Raw genomic sequence first — 20,701 nt, 5'->3', positions numbered from 1 at the left:
GCAGAAGAGTCACAACAGACAGAGCTTGTTTTTACAGTGATGTATCAGAAGAGAAACATCAGGTTGATGTGAAGCATTTAGTGTAGTTTAACATTAACTCACAATTGGAATAATACATTTGTCCCTCCTTGAGAAACCTGGTGTTGATAGTCCTTTCTATACAGAGATCTCACTATATTGCCATGAAGTAGACTCCTTGTTATGTTTCCTTTACACAGAACCATACAAGCCAGCATATTGCTGCCCCCATGTGTGATTTTTAGATAGCGTGCTAGCGTTCCAGAGTCAGAGGTGTGACGTGTAAAATAACAGCGTCTGCACCCTGCTCCGTCATGCTGGCTCCCTTTTACACAGACGATCTGGCTCTGTGAGAACCAAATAAAAGTGGAACAACAATGACCTCTCAATCTGTTGAGCTGTTTTATACAGTATGGAGAGATGGAATAAAGGCGCAAATTGGATGCCTTGAACTGGCTGTTTAAGATGGGGCTAAGGTAACAAGCTCCACCCAATATTTATGAGGAAGTTGCTGCTAATCCAGAGGCTAGCTTGTATTCTCAGTGAGGTGTTAAATCACCACACAGAGATCTAAGTTGCTTTTGTCAGTCTGTATATTTGTCTGCTTGTTCCCACCATAGACTGTATATTTCTGCCAATAAGGTGCTCTCAGTTTAGTTTTAAACTTGTTATTTCAGCCAATCTTCCTGTCTGCATTAGATTGCTTTTAATCTTGTTTGTGGCCATTTTTCTTCTGCTTTTTAAAATGTTTTTTATTGTGTCTCATTAGATAGGAAAGTAAGGAGAGGATACCTCTCAGTTTTTTCTCTCTCTCAGGGATTTATTTGTTTATTTGAGGTATTTCAGGAACTCTTAATCTTGTCCCTGTAACCTGGTAGTTTACATAACCTTTAACGTTAAACATTGATTTACCAGACACTTAAGCTAAGCTTGTCTGTCAGTATCAGCAGGGCCTCAATGGCAGAAAACAGTTGGGTTAAAAAAAGACAAGAAAAATTAGAATCATCTGATAACACCAGAAGCTAAAATCAGGTCAACACTGTGTAGATGTATCTTTGTTTTCCACCATTTCCTGTGTATGAAAATCAATACAGACAAAAACATACAAAGTGTTAAGAAGAAAAAGAGGGTTTTTGTATTGATGTGTGTATTTTGTGCATCTTTTATTGTGTTCTATTGATCACATTTTTGTGTATTGGTGTTGTCTCTTAGCAACAACTGGAGGAGGAAGCAGCAAAGCCAATGGAGCCCGAAAAACCAGTGACCCCTCCCCCAGTGGAGCACAAGCACCGCAGCATAGTCCAAATCATCTACGATGAGAACAGGGTTAGTCGTCTGCTGCAAACACCAACACACAACAACAACAACCAGTATCAGTTCTCATCAGTATCTCCTTTCATGTTGTTTAAGCTCTGGAGAACTTCAGCTATTTTGTTAGCTATTATCTCTCTGTCTGCAGCCTTTTGTTTTTCCATTGGCCTGATTAATCCCCCTCAAATTGTGCCGTGAAGCGAGAACATGTGTTTCTGCTGTGTTCTCATAGCATGGAATAGCCATGGTGACCTTGGCAAACCAGAGACAGTCTCCTCCCTCAAAACAAGTAATCTTACAAAAGTGATGACTGAACATGTGTCTTTAAGCCTGTTTGTCTTCAGCTCTCATTACGTTTGTAGCTTCCAAATTAATCTTTGTGGTTCGGAGTATAGTTTCACTCCAACATGCATGTGTGTAACATCACTGTTTTCAGATTGCTTTTAGCTATACCCGAGCTGTATCAAATAACTGCTGATGCAAACTGAACAATTCACTGGCATACCAGTAAGAGCTGTTGAGCAGTTTAGTGGAAATGCCATGTTTTTGTCACAGAGTTAGTGGAATGGCTGGAGCCAGTAAAAAGTATGTACATGACATGAAAATTGTTTGAATGGTCATTGTAGCTCATGACTCAGCTCTTTGTGTGTGTTTGTCCCCACCCCTGTCAAAAACGGCATTTAGCATAACTATTTTAATTTTCAGAAATAATATTGTGAGCCTGCTGTTGGAATGTGATGGACTGTTTGTTTTTTAATTCTTTAAGATTTATGTCAGGTTCTTAAATGGGATTATTCAGTACTTTTTTATTGTCTTATATTATATAAAATTAACTGCTATGGGGTTTTAGGTATTTTTTTAACCGAGGATTAATTGATTAGTCAAGTAAAAAATTAAAGGTCAGATAAGTTGCTTGTGAAAATAATTTTTAGTTGCAGCCCTGCGAATACATTCTATAAAATGTCAAGTCATCATCTGTGTTACACAAGAACAATAAGGGAGTGAGTTTGTGTTTTATAGAGGTCACTGTAGTTCATGTATATCAGACAGTGTTGGGGTTAGTGAGTGCAGAGAAGCACCTTCCTTCTCAGTTAGCCATTAACCCTTCAGACTCTGAAGCTGCTCCAGCTCAGTGCACTCAGAGCATTTAGTCTGGCAGCCAGGGTTGTTTGTCTCTGTCTGTAGATTACATTATAAATTATGAAAATAAAGAGATATTCAGTTTTGTTATGGTGGTCTTGAATAAGCTGACAGTCTGCTCTGATTGTGGAAAAACTGTCTTTTAATTAATGAGAATCTGAAACATTATTTCTTCTTTATTTATCTGTTTTTTCTCAATCATAGACTGCTCCCATGTGTACATGGGTGAGAGTGAAAGAGAGTATACGTTAAATATAGAAAGAGAGAGCAAAACCATGTGACTCACCCCTGGAACGTGATCAAGCCATGCTCATTTCTGATCAGTGCACACAGTCACTACAAAGGCGAGTCAATGGTGCAGACACCCAGGGAGCCATGCAGAGCTCTACAACTCCCTTTCCCTCAAGTTCCGGTGCTATCATACAGAAGCTACACAATTCTTTTATAGTAAGAAATCACTTATAGTGATGAATTTGGCCCTGGACAAACGTGATTCCTATAAGTGGTTTCCATTGTACTGTAATTTTGTCGCAAGGCTGAGGCAAATTCCAGGTACCGGGGCCGATACAAATGTGCTATCGATCAATAGTAACACAGATAATACTGAACTTCAGATATGACTTTATGTGACAATGTTTTGTTCTCTGAAGTGCTCATATTTCAGTTTCACTTTGCTTTTGGTAAGGCTTGTAAATAAATGTTCAACTTTTGTCCATTTTCCTAGAAAAAAGCTGAGGAAGCCCATAAAGTTCTGGAAGGTTATGGTCCCAAAGTTGAGCTGGTATGTGATTCTTCTGATAATTGTTTTACTTTTTTCTTTCCGTAGCTTCTTGGTTCAGTATCATTTTAGATCATATTAGTGCTTATTCTAATAACTAAGGATTAATCCACTACCCTTTCCTGGTCTGCTTCTTCTTTTAGCCCCTGTACAATCAGCCATCAGACACAAAGGTGTACCATGACAACATCAAGACGTAAGTATCTGCATTTGTTTTACAGATTAATCTATAGGAGCATCTGTCGGCTTTGTAACGTGCAAGAATGTTACAGCACACTTGATGCACACCACACACCTATAGTTTAGAAACCTTCTCGTGTGAGCAAAGTGTTGGAGGTAACGCTGACCTCAACAAAATAAACCAAGCTGATAATTCTGTCTAATCTGATTGCTGAGTCACCTGATTGTGTTGCCCTACTGACACCAGGGAGAGTGATCTGAAAAAGTATCTAAATAATGTACAAGCATCTGCATTAGGTACGTTTAAGGAAGGGTTGTGTTGGGGGCTGAAGGTCATGTCTTTTAGGATAAGACCCTTATCAGTGTGTGCTATGGGAGCGACCCATCTGGCTCCGCATTTTATCAAGACAGACAGCACCTCTGTTTGAATCCGCAATATTGGCCACGCTCTCAGGGTTAGCTCTCCCACTGTTTTCTCCCCACAGTCCCCATCGTGAGTAAACATGTGTTGCACAAGTGTTGTCAGTATTTTGTATTTGCCACATTGCAAATAAACAATGATATGTTCAATTTATTTTAGCCACTGGATCTTTTCTCATGGAATAAAAGCCCTCTTCCCCTACATTATTTTTGTATGTCTCATTTAGGTTTATATGATTTATAATTGCTACTTTTGTTTTTGTTGTATTACAGCAACCAAGTCATGAGGAAGAAGCTGATTTTGTTTTTTAAGCGGAGAAATCATGCTCGTAAACAAAGGGTAAGTGTCCCCATTAATACTTTGCACTCTTCTTTGATTGTCCATAGTGTTAGGCAGAATGTTAAATACTAGAGTTCAGTGAATATTAGCTTTTTGCCCTGCAGATTTTTTAGAGTTCTTACAAAATCTAATAATGAGGGGTTTTTTTTTTGCACGTAATGTGAAATTTGGAATACTGGGCTGCAGTGAAACAGATGAATTTACCAGACCAAGGACCCGTAGGCATTTCAGGCTCTGTGGTTCTATTCATGTTAACATCAGCATGCTAACACAATCATAGTGACATTACTAACGTGCTGATGCTTCGCAGCTATAATGCTCTTTGTCATAGTTCGCTTTAAACATGAACATTAGCTAATTGCACCAAAAACCAAAGTGCAGCTGAGGCCCATGGGAATGCCATTTCATCCATCCAATAAAAGTTTGGGGGATAGTAAGTTGTTTTCACTTAAAACCTCAAAAATCAACCTCATGGTGGTGCTACAGGAAAAGTTAGGAAAATAATACAAGTCAAAGGCCTCAATGTCTTCAAAAGTTCATGAAAATCCATCCAATAGTTGAGTTATTTTAGCAACTAGACTAATGGACCGATTGACCAACATTGCAATGCACTAGTTATAGTGAGTCATGGGGAACTCATAGGTTTCCCCTGTTAGAATCAGTATTCTGTGAGCTAGAAACTGCTTTTATATGCAGTAGAATAACAAATATTGTCACATCAAAGAACAGATTTGACCATTACATTGTCCAAACGATTGTCTCTCTGTCCTTCTTATCTGTAACCGGTAAATATTTCTGAATTAGCCATGTTGAAACACTTGGCCCTTTTTTGTATTGCATTGGCTCAGTGGGTGCCACCTTTGTCTGGCTGTTCGCTGTCAGGGACAGAAAGACCTTTTTGGACTCTGAACAATGGCAAAGTGCATATGGCCTCGTGCCAAGAGGAAGGTGAATTGTTTTTCCGTTGCTGCAGAGAGTGGAAACGAGGGTGTATTGTCCTCCCAGTACAGACGTCTCTCCAAAATTTCTCTGAACATTTTAACTCTTACACCTCTGGAAATGAGTTTGACTTTTAGTTTTTTTTTATACAGTAACAGTGTTTTACGTGTACAGCTCAGAAAGTAATTAAAATTCTTTTTTTTTCCTATACCAGCATCTCTATATGTATGGCAGTCCTTCCTTTTTAGTCTGTTGAACTTCAACATACTACTGCTCGGGGTTCGAGACCTGAGATGCTTTCAGACATGCGCATAAGGGCTGTATGTGAGAAAGCAAATGTCAGATTCGGAGGCTCCAGACTTTCTCCAGAATTTCATGTTAGCCCCCTAGTAAAAACTTGCAGATTATCCGGTAACTGAAAAAAAAAAAAGGAAAACGAATATCTCAGAATGAAAAAGAGGTGTCATACATGTAGAAGACACCGACAATGATGTCAACTTGGCAAGACAAAGAGATTTGAGAGGTTTTGGTCATAAGGGCTGACAGCAGGGTTGATTTGGTGTAAACAAAAAAAACATGATCTCTGCAGCAGAATTGATCTGTCATGTTCTGTCTCCTGCAAGCTGTGCCACCCCTTGCTTGCATCGAAGATTTCTGTGTTGTTGTGAATGCATCTGACCGAAAAATCTTGTGCTGCGTTCTTCATATGTGAGCCGCAGTGCCTCGGACCCACTAGTTGATTTGTTGTAGGATCATTACTTCAACAAGGCTGAAGCCAGGCAGTATTTTCTTTGTGAAGATCGCATGAATCAAGACACAAACAAGATTAACATGGAAGAAAACTGGCTTCCATCCTTCCTGTTCTGACAATGTTCCTCAACTTTAAGGACTGGCCACTTGTCATGTTCTGCAAAAATATCCTCAAAGTGACAGTATTTTTATCTTGAATTGTTGGAGAAATGTTGTCAGTAGTTTGACAGACTAAAACAAAAACAGTTTTCTTTGCGGTGTCCTTATAATTTTTTCCAGAGCTGTATGATGCCAAAAAGTAAGCATCTTTAACAAATTGACAATGAGCTTTTGTAAACTATTTGTAAACAGAGTAGTTGTATCAGAACAAACTGTGCTGGTGTTAGGCCACTGAATTAGGGCGTTTTTGAAGACAGATACAAACCCACAAACAACACAGCCAGTCCCGGAGCAGCATGTACACTCTCGACTCTTGTGCACACACCCCAAGTTTCTGCAGCCTGTCTGTAGTTGTTTACTTATGTTTTCACGTCCACTTTCTAAGATAAACCGTGACGCTGATTTCTCTGACAGGTGTATTTAAGAGTTAAAAAACACTGATAAATGCATGTTCATGTCACGGACATTGTTGATAATTAACCTGATGGTTTGGTTTTATTACTCTTTTGGATTCTATTATTTGCATCCATGCTGCTTCTTCTTTTAAGTAACATGGGATGACCAAGCAACAAACATTCAGCAAACTGAACAATGTTCTCAGTTGTACTTTTTTAGGACACTATAAAAATGTGTTATTTAGTTTTATAATTAATTTTAATTGTAGTGCCAGATTTTATTTAGGGATTTGAGAATATCAGTACCCTCGTCACATTTTATTATTAATCCCTTGTGAGTCTTCTTACTCTGCCTTTAAAACTGAGCCGAAGACTCAAATATTCTACTTTTATGATGTTATTTTACTCATGTGAAGCACTTTTGCTTTTACCTGTGAAAGGTGCGATAGTAAATAAAAGTTACTTAATCACTGCATTGGAAATAACGTTAGTCCTATGTTGTTGTGATTGGTGCACACAGGAACAGAATATCTGCCAGCGGTATGACCAGCTGATGGAGGCTTGGGAGAAGAAGGTGGACGAATGGAAACAACCCCAGACGCAAAGCCAAGGACGGCAGAACACGGGAGTACTATGAAAGACAATTCCCTGAGATCCGTAAGCAGAGAGAGCAGCAGGAGCGCTTTCCAGACGGTAAAAAAACACCCATTACAGTCGCACAGTGACATACCTAATTTGCGCACAATATACAGATTGCCATGATTGGATCTTATTCAGAATCACCTGATGCAATTCTTCTGTAGGATCTTCCTTGTCAACTTATTAGTGTGTGGATGGTTTTCGCTTGAGAGGGGCAGTTTTTGTTGTATAGAGCAGCTCTGCAACCCTGCACTTTCTCTAGACATTGCCAACGGTTGTGTACTGCATTTGTAAAAGGGCAACTCCAGACAGTGTCTGAAAATCGGCATTGGCTGCAACTAACTACTATTTTTATCAATTTTTTTTATTAAGTGCTTAATTTTTCACACATCATTGATCTATAAAAATGTCATGAAATTTTAAATTTGAAAGAAAGTGCCAAGGTTCACATCGATATGCCCACCACTCTAAATATCCGCAGAAATTCAGTATATCATGGATAACTAACAAAGTTCTTGCAGGAGCTGATGCTTTGTACTTACATTGATATCTCCAAGTTAAGAGTTTATATGCCAGCGCTGTTTATGCAGACTCCTAGACCATGAAGGAGGAAGCAAGAAATAACTAGTCAGAGATAGTTATTTCATTATTAACAGGAACCGTGATTCTGTTTGTTTTTGAGTTCCACAACTTCTCCAGTTGCTCATGTTAAATAATTCACTTGGTATCGATCGCGAAGGAAACAACTGTGAAAGAGTCATGCAAGCTTGTAAATTGTATTTTCTTTGAAAAGGATGGAACACAGCTGATATTTACTTTGCACAGCATAGACAGTTAATGTAACAGTTTAACATTTATAATGCAATATGTTCCTTTTTTCTACAGGGTTGGACAAAGAGGAACAGGCCTTTCTGCAACAATTGCGAGAAGCGAGCATGAAATTTCTGAAATCATAGATGGCCTGTCTGAACAGGAGGTGGGTACAAACTGTAGCTGAACCAACATATGAGCGTTGCTATGAACAGCTACCGGATTCAAAACTTAGAATCTCCTTTAGACCTTTTTGTCTGTTGAATTTATCATGAACAAACAAGTTTAATGATCCCAACTGTCTCTTTTTCAATCTGCCACAAAGTCTGGGAGCAGATTTTCAAGTAGAAAAATGGGCGACTGCTCTGGAGTTACTCAGTTAACTTTTCTGTTCATGTTCCACAGAACAATGAGAAACAGATGAGACAGCTGTCAGTCATCCCTCCCATGATGTACGACTCCGAGCAGAGGCGGGTCAAGTTCATCAACATGAATGGCCTGACGGATGACCCAATGAAGGTGTACAAAGCCCGGCAGTTCATGAATGTTTGGACAGAACATGAAAAGGAGATATTTAAGGAGAAGTAAGTTGTTTTTGCTTTGTGGGTGACACAACGTGGCCAGGTCACAGTTTGACCATGTGAATATGTTGTGCAGAAATGATTTATGAACCTTAATGTCACATTCCACCAATTTATATTTGGCTTTGGCACATGAGTAACAGCTGTCATCTCTTTGTAGGTTTGTCCAACACCCCAAGAACTTTGGCCTGATTGCCTCATATCTAGAGAGAAAGGTAAAGTCCTGCTTGTGTTTTTGTATGAAAACATAACACAGGTTGCTGCTTTCCACAATACACAGATATTAGCTAGAAGAAAGGAAACAAAACTATTAAAAGTAATCTTCCATTTTTGTGATTCATCACACTGAGTGATATACAATACACAATAACTATATGGGTCAAGCAAGGCTTACATTTACTAGACATTTGCCAGTGTTAGTGTTTGGCTGCTTTATGTTCAGTAAGACTTCCATAGTTAACCTACTAGTTAATCTACGTAGTTATTGTAGTGAGTTAATTCCTCGCATAGTTATTTTCTTTTGCATTTAACACCTTTCATGTTCTTTTTTAACACACCATCTATTCCAGCAGAACATGTTACACTTTCCTCTGGAGACTTCTGCAGGTTAAACTGGGCTAACTAAACAATGATTAACACAGATTAACTCTGAAAGACTCACTTTAGACTGCTAGCCTAGCAACATTATTAACAACCCAGAATGCACCATGAAGACTATCTGAAGGACTGTAGTAACATAGGTGAATAGACATGTAATTGTTTAGTCCTGAAATATAAGGCAACTTCATTTCATTAACCCATGTTTCAGAAAAAATGTATTGTCAGCAGTGGAGAACTCAGCATAGTTGAGTATAGTATATTGTGTTCATTCTGCTTGGTGCTGCTTGTAATGATAGGGAAAACCCTGCAATGTATTTATATATAATGAACACGTGTATTCAAATCTGCTCCAGTATGTATAAATGTTCCATCTTGATTCATAATAAACTGTGTGAGCGGTTTCTGCCTCGGGAAGACACATGGTTGTGATGTTATACTGCACAGCAGTAATACCTATAACATGTTTTCATATAAAGACTTGTAAAAAGAAACAAGCAAATGGCTGAATATGTTGCGATTTCTTGTTTCAGTGTGTTGCCGACTGTGTCCTATATTACTACTTAACCAAGAAGAACCACAACTACAAGACGCTGGTGAGGCGAAATTATGGAAGACGGAGAGGAAGGAACCAGGTAAGCCCGAGTTGTTTTGTCCTCAGCATATCTCTCAAATGCTCCTTCTGGTGAATATAACAGCAATAAAATATTAAAGATAACAAAGTAGTTAGTTAAATTTGGGTTTACATAAAGATGCAACTGTGTGTACCATTTAAGATCTGAACAAGCTTACAATAACACAATTAACAGAGTTAGAAACAACTTAATATTAGGTTAGTGGAACAGGAAACAGAATGCACACTCTGGGGTTTAGATTGACAAAAATATGACAATACAAATTTGAGGACACATCTAAGGCATAAGGCCATTTTAATGTTTTTTAAAAAACATTTTGGAGATAAAATCTAATGGAAGTATTAATTAGTTGCCACTCTTAGTCCAAACACACAGGGAGACAAATGGTTAGGCCAGAGCAAGGAGGACATTCAGAACATTGGGACACACTCAAATATATAAACAAAAAGAGAATAAATAAATGTAAATGAAATGACCAGTTTCACTAAATCAGTAACAGCAAATGCAAATATTTTTTGGATTGTTTTTAGAGTGTCTGCTTCATCCTGTTGCTGTGTCTGCTGCTGCTTTGTCACAAAATAATAATAGAATAGAGGTTAAGTGGAGATGCCTCTTCTTTTAATGTGTGGGCAAGTATGAAGTGACTACTACTACTATGAAGATATATTGTTGATCACCAGAGCGTTGTGTTATTGTTGTCTTTGCATCAAAATCCAGTACGAATAGATGCACCATCTCCCAAGTCTGTTGGGTGACATTAAACATTGTTTTCACTCATTCTCGTCGATGACTTCTCGTTGCTTCACTGATGCCAAAGTCCCCGTACAGGACATTCTGTCCCTGCGTCAAGTACATTTACTGTGGAACACAATGGGTTTGTTGTTGATTGTTTCTTTACATAGGAGGAGTTGGAGAGCACAGAAATTTATGATTACATCGTCAAAACAAAGATGGTTCTTCAGATTCTTCCAAGTGACAGGCACAGTTTCTTCATGGATGACTTACCTCGGCTTAACCTTTTAATCTTTGTGCCATTCATGTGTGAACATGTCAGCAGTTGAGAGGTGACTTATTTTCTGTTAATAGCAGCTTCTTGAAGACTATGCCCATGTGGGTTCGTGGTTGTTTCAAGCAGTGGGTCAATTGCAGGTTACTTTTTCTAAATAAAGAGAAAGCATTGTCTATCGTGAGAAATAGGAGCAGCATAAATGTTCTTTCTCTGGTGTTGAACCATCATTAGATAGCAGTGAAATAACGTGAACGCTGATAAATACCAGGTTATCAGTGTCCATGTAAGATCCAGTTCAGCATCTGTTGTGCAGTTCTTAACATGTCATGTTTTGTAACATCTTAATTTGGCCCCAACAACATTTTTTTTCTACACTTGCACAAATTTTGTGTGATTATTCGACATAAAAACCCAGGTTTTCAATGGATAATCATTCTACGATTTAGTTCAGTTTCTTCGTCGTCTCCAAACCATCATGTGTTCGTTGAGAATATGATGAATGCTTTGTGATTTGAAACAGTTAAATTCAGGAGGTGGTGAGTTTCTAAGCTACTGGTGCGACTTCACAACTGCAGTTCAAGTGAGTAGAGCGAATCATTAGAGAGGGAAGGCAGAAGACGGAGTGAGCAAAAGCAAGAGCAAAGGAATGTAGGGTGAGCGAGTGAAACGAAAAAACCCTCAGCTAGACAGAGTCAGCGCTGGCAGCTTATCTGGTGGAGTATGTGCTGTTGTTTTTTTTCTTTTCCATTTCCTCTTTCTTCTGTTCCTTTTGAGAGCAAGAGAGAGAGAGAAAGAGAGAGCAAAAGAGAGAGCGAAAGAGAGAGAAAGTCACCCCTCTCTGAAACGGTGAGTTTGGTACAGCCCAGCCATCTGACAGGTCCAAAAAACTCACTGTGCTGCTGTGAGTGCCAATCAAAGAGGAGTGCACGGCAGGGATTACCTTGAGTGACCCTGCATAGATTAGTGTGTGCATGTGAGATGGACAATTCTTTGGGCGGCTTAAGCGGCCTGATGACACGCTTTCCTGGAATATGTGCGGCGGTGCCGTGGCCCGGCAGCCCTTCTAAGGAGCTCTGCTATGGTGCTGTCCTGCCCCTCTACTGCTATCGTTACCAGCGCTATGGAACTACTGGAGGGTAAACTCACTTTTGCAACACCAGTAAGCTGTGGCTCACAGCAGAGCAAGGGGGGTTTATGAGCAGCAAATGAGCTTACAGGTATGTGACTAGATACGAAACCAAATTTTTTTGCTTGATGCAACACTTTTGTTGTCTTGTCATTTTTGGGTTTGTCGTCATATTTTCTGCTGCTCTACTGCATGTGCAGGTTGTTTCTTAGGCCACATGTTTACTTCAGGCTTGCAGGCAGTCACCCTCGGCTATTTTAAGGGAGTTTTTTTTAAAGACCATGTGCAGACACGGCCTGTAATTTAACTGTCAAGCCATGGATGCGTGGTCATGCATGTGCATTTGTGTTTATGCTCTGGGGTATGATTTTTTTACATGAGCAAATCTTCATGTCAAATTCTACTTAACAGAGCTTATTTGACATTAGACACTTTGACATTATACTTTCTACATTTCTTGAGTAGATGTGCTTCAGGTGTATTTCCCACATGGCAGCTCAACTTAACTGACATGAAATTAAATTAATATTTAAAATAAAAGCAAACAAAAATCACTTCCACACTCAAAACAAACACTATTGTGGAAGCCAGCACAGGCTGCACCCCCCCACCATGCCTGCAACCATTTCACTGGTTAATGTTAAGTAGAAGTAGCTCCTTCTGTCTGAGGGTCATCTTGTTCATGCTGGTCTGGTCTGACAGAAACACAGCATCTCTTTATTTATGTTAGCTACTAGGTCCTCACTTTAAATGGAGTCAAGGACCATTTTTAACGTATTAGTATTTTTTATGCCGCTTTCGTGATGTTTGCCATTGACTGTTTTATATGGAAATTTAATTAGGACCAGTTATAATGAAGTGTGGCTTTATGATACTCTCTTCTATGGCATTGATAATGGTTTATCACTATGTAATATTTATCTACATTAAAGCCAAGGGAGGTGTGGTCCCTCAGTGATTATAACATGATGCTGTCACTTTCATAATTATTTTAGTGAACTTCCAGAGCTCCACTGTTGTGCACTTCCCACTGCATTATTTGGCAATGCTCTTAAATCACATTTTATTGATGAGGTTAGGTTCAGTTTTTAGAATATTTAATATATATATTCTTTCTTAAACAAATTAACTCAATAACAATCATTGCATATGTGCATATCACATATCTTCTCTGATGTATTTTAATGGGGCCAGTGTTGTCACTGGAAACATTTTTTATCATATGGGTTCATCAGCCATTGTCTTAAGAACCAAAGACTAATGTGAAACAAGGACTGCACACTGTGAGAGGAGGGTAGGGCAGAAATTACAGCTTCCATTATCCAATCCTGTGAAATCCAGTTTTACCACAACCATCCTGTCAGATGAGTTTGATCTCATCTGATAAACGATACACCTACGCCTCAGGCCAGGCACTGTTCTCTAACGCAGCACATTCATCAGAAGACACTGAGAATCGTGCAGAGCGTGTGTTTGTGGTAAAATGCCAGCATGGACTAAAAACACAATATAAGCTTTTAGAAAGCAAAATGTGAGTAATTTGCTAGTTGTAATTACAAGAGTTAACAGATTAAATAATTCAATATATGACAACGCTCAATTCTGATGATGTTTTGGGGGAGTGTACTTTCTTAAGAAGCCACAAAGGACAGGGAGTGGTCTTCTGTACACCCATTTAATCAAGTAATTGACCCGATTGTCCTGTGTACAAGCACCTTGTTGTCAACACTTTAAATACCGATGAATGCCTGTTGCTGAAACTCATCAGCCGTGATATTGTGATGGTTATATTCGTCAGGCTTTTTATGCTTTGATGTTGAGCCACCTTTTCCCACTCAAGAACTGATTTGACTTTGAAGGTTTAGCACCCTGGTGGAATCCACACTTGTTAAAATGTAAAAAAATAGGAGCAGACAGAAGTGTTCTCATATAATTGTTATTTGTCATCTTTTTTGTTTTGTTTACCTAATTCCCTACACTTTAGCCTAATGTGTTTATATTGGTACATTTGAACAGTGTATATATACTATCACATATTGTTCAGCTTGAGAAAATATGTGCAACTCTTTGCTCATGTCTGTTCTTTGTTATTGGGGTTCCATAAAGGCTGACCAATTCTTATTCTTTTTACACTTTCCTCATTTAACTAGAATGTTTCAGCCTTATTGTGTCCCTGAATGATGGCAATTACTGTAATGATTTGCAAGGATGGAGGTGATGCTTTACAATAATTAGCATCAAATATATATTTAAAAATTTCCTATTACTGCATTGAAACAGCTTGAAGCAAAAAGTGAGAGATTCCTCTGCTGGTCAAAATTCTGTGGTAGGAAAGGGAAGATTGACTTGTGGCTCCATTATTTCCTAAATCAAACAGGACTTGTGATTGTGAATCAGCAAAAGAGCAGAGAAATTAAAACTCAAAGTATTCAAGCCAGGTCAGGAAAGAGCTTCATTTAAAATGCTGGAAACCCACAGAACCGCAGAACCACAGGGCCTCATTGACTTTTGGAGGACATCTGTGTGGAGAGGCTCTTTACGCAATGTGGGAGAAGAGGCAGGAATGCCACGGCTCTCTGACCACCTCCAAAGCAAACACAAGCGCTCCCATACCTAACCAGAACAGCATCTCAATGGAGGACATGAATGGGGAGAAAAAATCTGCCTCAAACACAAAATTCCCTGCTGCAAAAAACGCCTCTGAATTGTTTAGTGCCAAAACATTCATGAGTCAAGAATTTAAATTCACGTGGTCATGTCTGTACGGCATACATTAACTTACAATCTGAGCTCTGACTCTGCAGGACTAGAATTAGGTCAACACATTTGATGGCACCATCATATTCAGAAAAAGTAAGCGCAAACGTATCATGTAAGCAACAGTCTTGACAAATAAGCAGATAACAGCAGTGACATCAACAACTAATCAAATTTACAGTTTTGTTTACAATTGATTTTAAGGGGCACGAAGGGGAGGCTGTGATCAGACTTATATAACGTATACAGGGTAAATCTAATAGAGCATCACATGGAGTTTTCTTTTTAATATTGCAGATTTGTTTTTGCTTGTCATGTAGCTCCACTCCTGGAAGGCAAAATCCTGCTGGTTATTGGCTGTTCCTGGTTAGAGCTGGTCGGCGCTGTTTCTGCATGTCAGTAGACACAGGCATTAAAATGGCTACTGTCTGATCAGCTAAAGCTGACTCTAATAAGCTGTTATCATTTTATCAGTGTGACTATTTCTAGAAAGGTGTCAGGCTTTTCTGCGTCTGGCTTAATTGTGTGCTTTGGCAGCCAGTCTCCTCATGTGTAGAGCCATGTTGTTGAAAAATTGTCCAGCCACAACCCTGCTTTCTTCTCTTATTTTTTTACGTTGTTGCCCTGTCTTCCTTCTCTTTGCCTCAGTCTACTTCTTTTTGCCTTTGCCATTGAGTGAAGCACATTCCTTGACCCCATCTGGTACCAGCATGGGATGTTTGGCTTGGCATAGCCAGACTTGTTCCAGCACAGCGCTTTCATGGAGCATGCAGGAGGAAGCATTCTGTGGTGTACCACGCCAGCCGTGATGATAAAGAATGTTGCTCTGCCCTCAATCAATCTGTTGGACCTGTGTTTTGAAATCAAGTTTTTCAATGGAGTTTTCACTCTTCACTTTTCTTTAGTAAAAAGAACTCAACCTCGAACTCTTTTTTATTTTTAAAATGCTAAGATCTTCTCATTTTCTGCTTAAGACTTTCTATATTTGTATCCGTTGCAGTATGGGAGAAAATTCATAGTATTTGATCCCTCATCTCTCTTACTGGGATTTACTGAGACAAATAAGGCATGAGAATCGGCCACTGTACAAATTTCATGATATTAAAATTAAAGCAGAATGATCAGAATCTGCAATGTGGTGTGTTTGTGTTTTGTATGATTTTCCAGATATGGTGTAGCCTTACCTCTGTTTGCACAGGGTGTGCAACTAGAAGCCTCATATTCTTATTGTCAGTACTTTTTGAGAAAAATCATCAGATGATAGCATCCATTTTTGCCATTCGCCTGACTTGCATTCTGTTGCTATCAAACTGAATATTTAAGCAGGTCAGGCCCATATTCTGTTGTATAATTTTACATGGTCCTCTGGGCTCACAGGGCAAATGCAGGCACTGCTATACCATCAGAAGATGGCTGTTAGCAAGAAGGGTTAAATGTCAGGAGTGTGTGTGGCGGTTATAAATTAAAACATTGATATCAGTGTGGACTGAGTAGCTAGCACTGCCTTGTATTGTTTTTTTTCCAATGCACATTGACCTTTTTCTTAATGTTTCAAGGAGAAAAAAACTAATATTTTCCCTTTGTGTTTTTTCTGCAGCAAATAACGCGTCCCTCACAAGAAGAGAAGGCCGACGAAAAAACCGAAGAGGAAAAATCTGAGAAGTCCGAGAAAAAAGAGGACGAGGAAAAGAAGGACGAGGAAGAGAAAGATGAAAAGGAGGATTCTAGGTGAGTTAGGAATAGTTGTTTGACTCTGTGTTATTCCGGTCCCATCAGGCCCTGCAGGTAAAGTTACAAAGTGTCAGACCTTGGTCCATACACTAGGATTAATGTAGGAAATGTTAGATAGTTATTTGACTTACAGTTGTGTATATGAAGGGTGAAGAATTTACAAAGCTGGCTTCACAGTTAATGTAGCTGGTCTTTTTTTTTTTATTATCATAAAACAAATCATTATTTTTGTGTTGCCCATTATAATAAGACTTTACATGCCCAGGCTCTTGGTGGAGTGATGCATGTTTTTGGTCTAGACATGACTTTGAAGTGGCAGAGCAGTATCTGTTGTGGTGCTCTGCTACTAGTTGGCAACTTGGAAACTTGTTAACAAGTCTGTTCAGTTTGAGTGCAGACAAACTCTTTTTTTCTGTTGTGTTAAGTCATGGGGGGAAAAAAACAGATTACAAAAAAGGCATGTCGCTGAGTCAGAAGGGAATCGATATTTGCTGTACCAACGCTCTCTAACGCTGTGCTCTCCCTCTCCAAAACCACAGGGACATTGGCAAGGACAAAGACAAGTGTGACGGTGGGGAGGACGAGGACGGAAAGGAGCAAAACACGCCGCGTGGCAGGAAGACTGCCAACAGCCAGGGCCGTCGTAAGGGAAGGCAGACAGTCACCACACGTTCCATGGCCAATGAGGCTGCAACTGTGGCGGCTGAGGAAGCACCTCCCTCTTCCTCTGAGCCTGCCTTACCAGATCCTCCACAGCTCCCGAAAGCTGATCCAGCACAGAGGGCCATGAAGGAGGGTGCTAAAACTCCAGTGTCTGCCATGGATGCTAATAAAGGTGAATTATCTCGGGCATGCTCTCTGGAAGTTGTTGAAGATATGTTACTACACAGGAGCACATATGCTGACACAGAAAGGGAGTTCACAATTTTAACGATACATGCAAAATATATGCGTGTACATGCATATGCATAATATATATTATAGTATCATGTAAATAACCAAGTGCCTCTTTGAACCCAGGCGGTCTCCGGGGACCAGTTAACGATTGAGCAAGGCACTGTAGCAGGAGGCATAAATCCATAAAAGCTTTAACAATTTTCAATGTTGACATGCCACATATCATTAGCATGTTTAGATTCTCCACAATTCAACCATTCAATTTGTTTTACACATATCATGAGAAAAAATGCGTAATTCATTCACATTTAGTTGCATTGTAAACCAACAAGACGGCAACACAATGGTGACTTTCTACCTTCGAAATGGTTGTGAAGTTTGATGTCAATTATTTCTATTCCTCTAGTTCATTAGGGGTCACTGATTAAGAGAATCAAAAGTGTTTTTCAACGAAATATTCCAAGTTATGAATATTGTCATGTGAAGTCTATTGCTGACTGAAGGGCAACTTTGTTCATTAAATACAAACAACACTTCTTTCAACATGAAAACTATTTTTGTTATGTTGTGGCTGCAGGGTGTTGAGTTTTCTTGTTTTTGTTATTTTGCTGTCTACAAAATAAGAGTGTTTTCACCTTAGGTGTGGTCGTGTGAACTGAACACAGCAAACACACCTATACATTTACATTAGAAAATGACAATATTCAGATATCCGTAATTTGTGTGTTATTGGCTGTTGGCGTGGTTACGGGGGGTAGGCAAAAAGAGCAGAAACAGAGGAGAGAACAAAGAGCAGGATTTATAGTTTTTTAAATGTATCATATTTTATAGTATAATAATGTGGATACCATTGACACCATCAACTAAAAAGTATAAACAATGTTATGCCTTGAACTTCTCTTCTGCGTGTGTGTGTCTCCATGTCCCCTTCGTGCTTCACACAAACTGACAATCACATTTCTTTAGTTATTAATCGATGATGTTGGATCATGAACCCGGATCGTTCAGGTCACTTTAACCCTGATGTCCCGGCTGTGCCCGTCACGTTACGTCTCGTGTTGTTTGTGAACTTGAAAATGTTGGACTTCTTTTCAATGTGTTTAAATACGTGTCCTGATCAGGGTTGGTGTTTATTATTAATGTGTAATGTGAGCGCAGGTCAGTGGGGGAGTGAGGAGGGAAAACATGCAGCAGGGTGATACAACACGGAACGTAGCGGAGACCCAACATTTCAAGAATGCACGTACTGGGAAAAGTATTAACCGAATTAACCGACATGAGCAAACGTACAGATATTATTACCAATTTTGGTAACAATTATCATGTGGGAAAATGTGATATTGTGACTAAATAGAACCATTAAATACTTATCATATATTTTTCAAGAAAAGAATAATGTGCTTTATGATTCAACAACATGAGACTATCCAAAGCTAGATACACAGTTTTTATCTCAATGTTGAATATAGTTGAGGTGGCTGTCTTTTTCACTTGTAAGTCACATCTCAGTGAGGTCACGCAAACACAGTTTTTATACCGTTTTATACATGCAAAGATTTCTCACAAGTTATCACAAAGCACACGGTAACCTACACAAGTAACTAGAATGGTTACTGAGAAGTGAGCCCGGTCCAGTCTGACATCCCTTTTAGCCTCATGAATGTCACAGTGGGCGAAAAGATATTATTTTCTCTCTGATGAATAATTTAGGTGTTGTCACTGATGTAACATACAAAGTTCAGACTGTTTTCTTCTTATGTTATGCTTTGGAAGAATGGAAAAACACTTGCAAGATATAATAATAAATGTATATCTTATTTTAAGAGACATGTCAGGCTTTAGTTCTGCAGTTTCTTCTTTTTGAAATGAGAAGTTAACCGATCCGTTTTATCCTGAGAGCGGACAGTTGGTTCAGTAGGTTCATACTCCGAGTGCGAGGTGTCAGACAGACTCTGTCTTGCACTGCGCTCCACTCAGGAAGGGCTTTGTAGTCTGTCCATCACCATGGCAATCCACGGCTCTGGTTTAGCTGTTGTCATGGTACTTAGTCATGCACTTGTACTCTTCCACCCTTTGAAGTCTGTCTCTCTGACGGTGTTAGCTCAGGTTTTCAGGTATCCGAGTCCCCGTGTGCTAAGCCCGCGTGTCGTTAATTTGAATCATTAATTGACTGTTTTAGAACTGTGCTGTGCTTCTTTGCCACCTGCTACTGCTGCCGTCTGTCGAGCTTTACCTCACTCAGCACTCTTAAAGTTATGCAAAGTCTGCTCTATAATGTGATTGATTGTGTCCTTCCATCCTATCAACCCTCTGACCTTTCTGGCTCTGTACTGGGCATATCACGCTTTACGTAGGACTGTGTCAACTGTTTGCTTGCTCTGTTGTAATCCCTCCAGCTATGGTACTTCCTAGAAATAAGTGGGCTAGACACTAAAGGGTAGCTATCTGTCAGCCCTTCCCCGTTGAAATGGTGCCAGGCAAGTTTAGGAAGCTGCTGATTCATTTTGTGTTTTTGTGTGACTGTCGTTAGGTCAAATGTTATGCTATAGACAGACTCTCAGCCTGTTTTCTTAGCCTAGAGATTAATGCCCACCCCAATGGGGCCTAGGCTGTCACAGGGAGAACATGTTAGTTTTGCTATTGGAGACGGAAGCGTAGTCCAGTCGAGTGTAACAGACTGTGAGGACCTTTTGGTATGAGGCATCTTAACAGCGAGAATTGATCTCCTCATCTTCGGTGTGGGTGGTGGGCAAGCCTCGTGTTAATGTCAAGGGTACATCTGCTGCTATATTAGTCCAAATGTTTACTCAGTCTCAGTGCGTGCCATGGACGAGAGTGGGCTAGAGTTCACTCGGCCCCCTCCACGCTAACTTTGCACTTTTGTGAATTTTGTGTTTGTGGGGGTGGGGGCATGTGGATCTGCGTAGTTTAACCAGGGCAAGAAGGAGGAGTGTGTATGAGATGCACGGTGTCACAGTAGAAGGGGCGGGAGGGAGGGCTGGCTCTTCTATCTGACTATTTGTCTCCATCCAAGGCCTTTTCCCAGAGAGGGAGGCATGGCTCTTAACTCCTCCACTGTCTGGTGCTACATCAGCTGACCAAGGCCCTCCCCTCATGGATTAGAGAGGAGGAGCCTATGTACTGGGCTGAGGGGAAGGGGGAGAGAGGGAGAGAGAGAGAGAGAGAAAGAGAGAGAGCATGAGCGTAAGTGGGGGAGCAGGTCTCGGCCCCTGAATGTAAACAGATTATTAGATTAGTGGCCATGAGAAGAAGACGGCTGAACAGAGGACTGCCACTCTCTCTCTCCGTCTGTCTCCCTCCCGCCTTCTCTGTTGCTCTCTATCTGTCCTTCTCCCTGTCAGTGCTTATGGGACTCTCTTTTCTCTTCTTTGTGATTTAGCTGGTGCCGCTGAAACCGGAGAAACTTCTCGCTGGACCGAGGAGGAGATGGAGGTCGCTAAAAAAGGTAGCGTTTCAATTAATCTCTCT

The 20,701-nt window shown here is 39.9% G+C and overlaps 1 protein-coding gene across 1 annotated transcript in view; it reads left to right on the top strand.

The window, feature by feature from the left end:
- The window catches only part of ncor1 (nuclear receptor corepressor 1), a 50,934-nt gene that overhangs the window by 8,192 nt on the left and 22,041 nt on the right, over positions 1-20,701 (top strand). Inside the window, 13 exon segments of the mRNA XM_034606023.1 lie at positions 1,231-1,344; positions 3,194-3,250; positions 3,391-3,443; positions 4,121-4,187; positions 6,951-7,012; positions 7,014-7,113; positions 7,947-8,045; positions 8,285-8,463; positions 8,621-8,675; positions 9,591-9,692; positions 16,182-16,312; positions 16,855-17,150; positions 20,613-20,678. Coding sequence (XP_034461914.1) covers positions 1,231-1,344; positions 3,194-3,250; positions 3,391-3,443; positions 4,121-4,187; positions 6,951-7,012; positions 7,014-7,113; positions 7,947-8,045; positions 8,285-8,463; positions 8,621-8,675; positions 9,591-9,692; positions 16,182-16,312; positions 16,855-17,150; positions 20,613-20,678 — 1,381 coding nt within the window.

Source organism: Hippoglossus hippoglossus, chromosome 14 (genome assembly GCF_009819705.1).
Source record: "Hippoglossus hippoglossus isolate fHipHip1 chromosome 14, fHipHip1.pri, whole genome shotgun sequence".
Lineage (NCBI taxonomy): Eukaryota > Metazoa > Chordata > Actinopteri > Pleuronectiformes > Pleuronectidae > Hippoglossus > Hippoglossus hippoglossus.
This window is presented reverse-complemented; position numbering and strand designations above follow the sequence as displayed.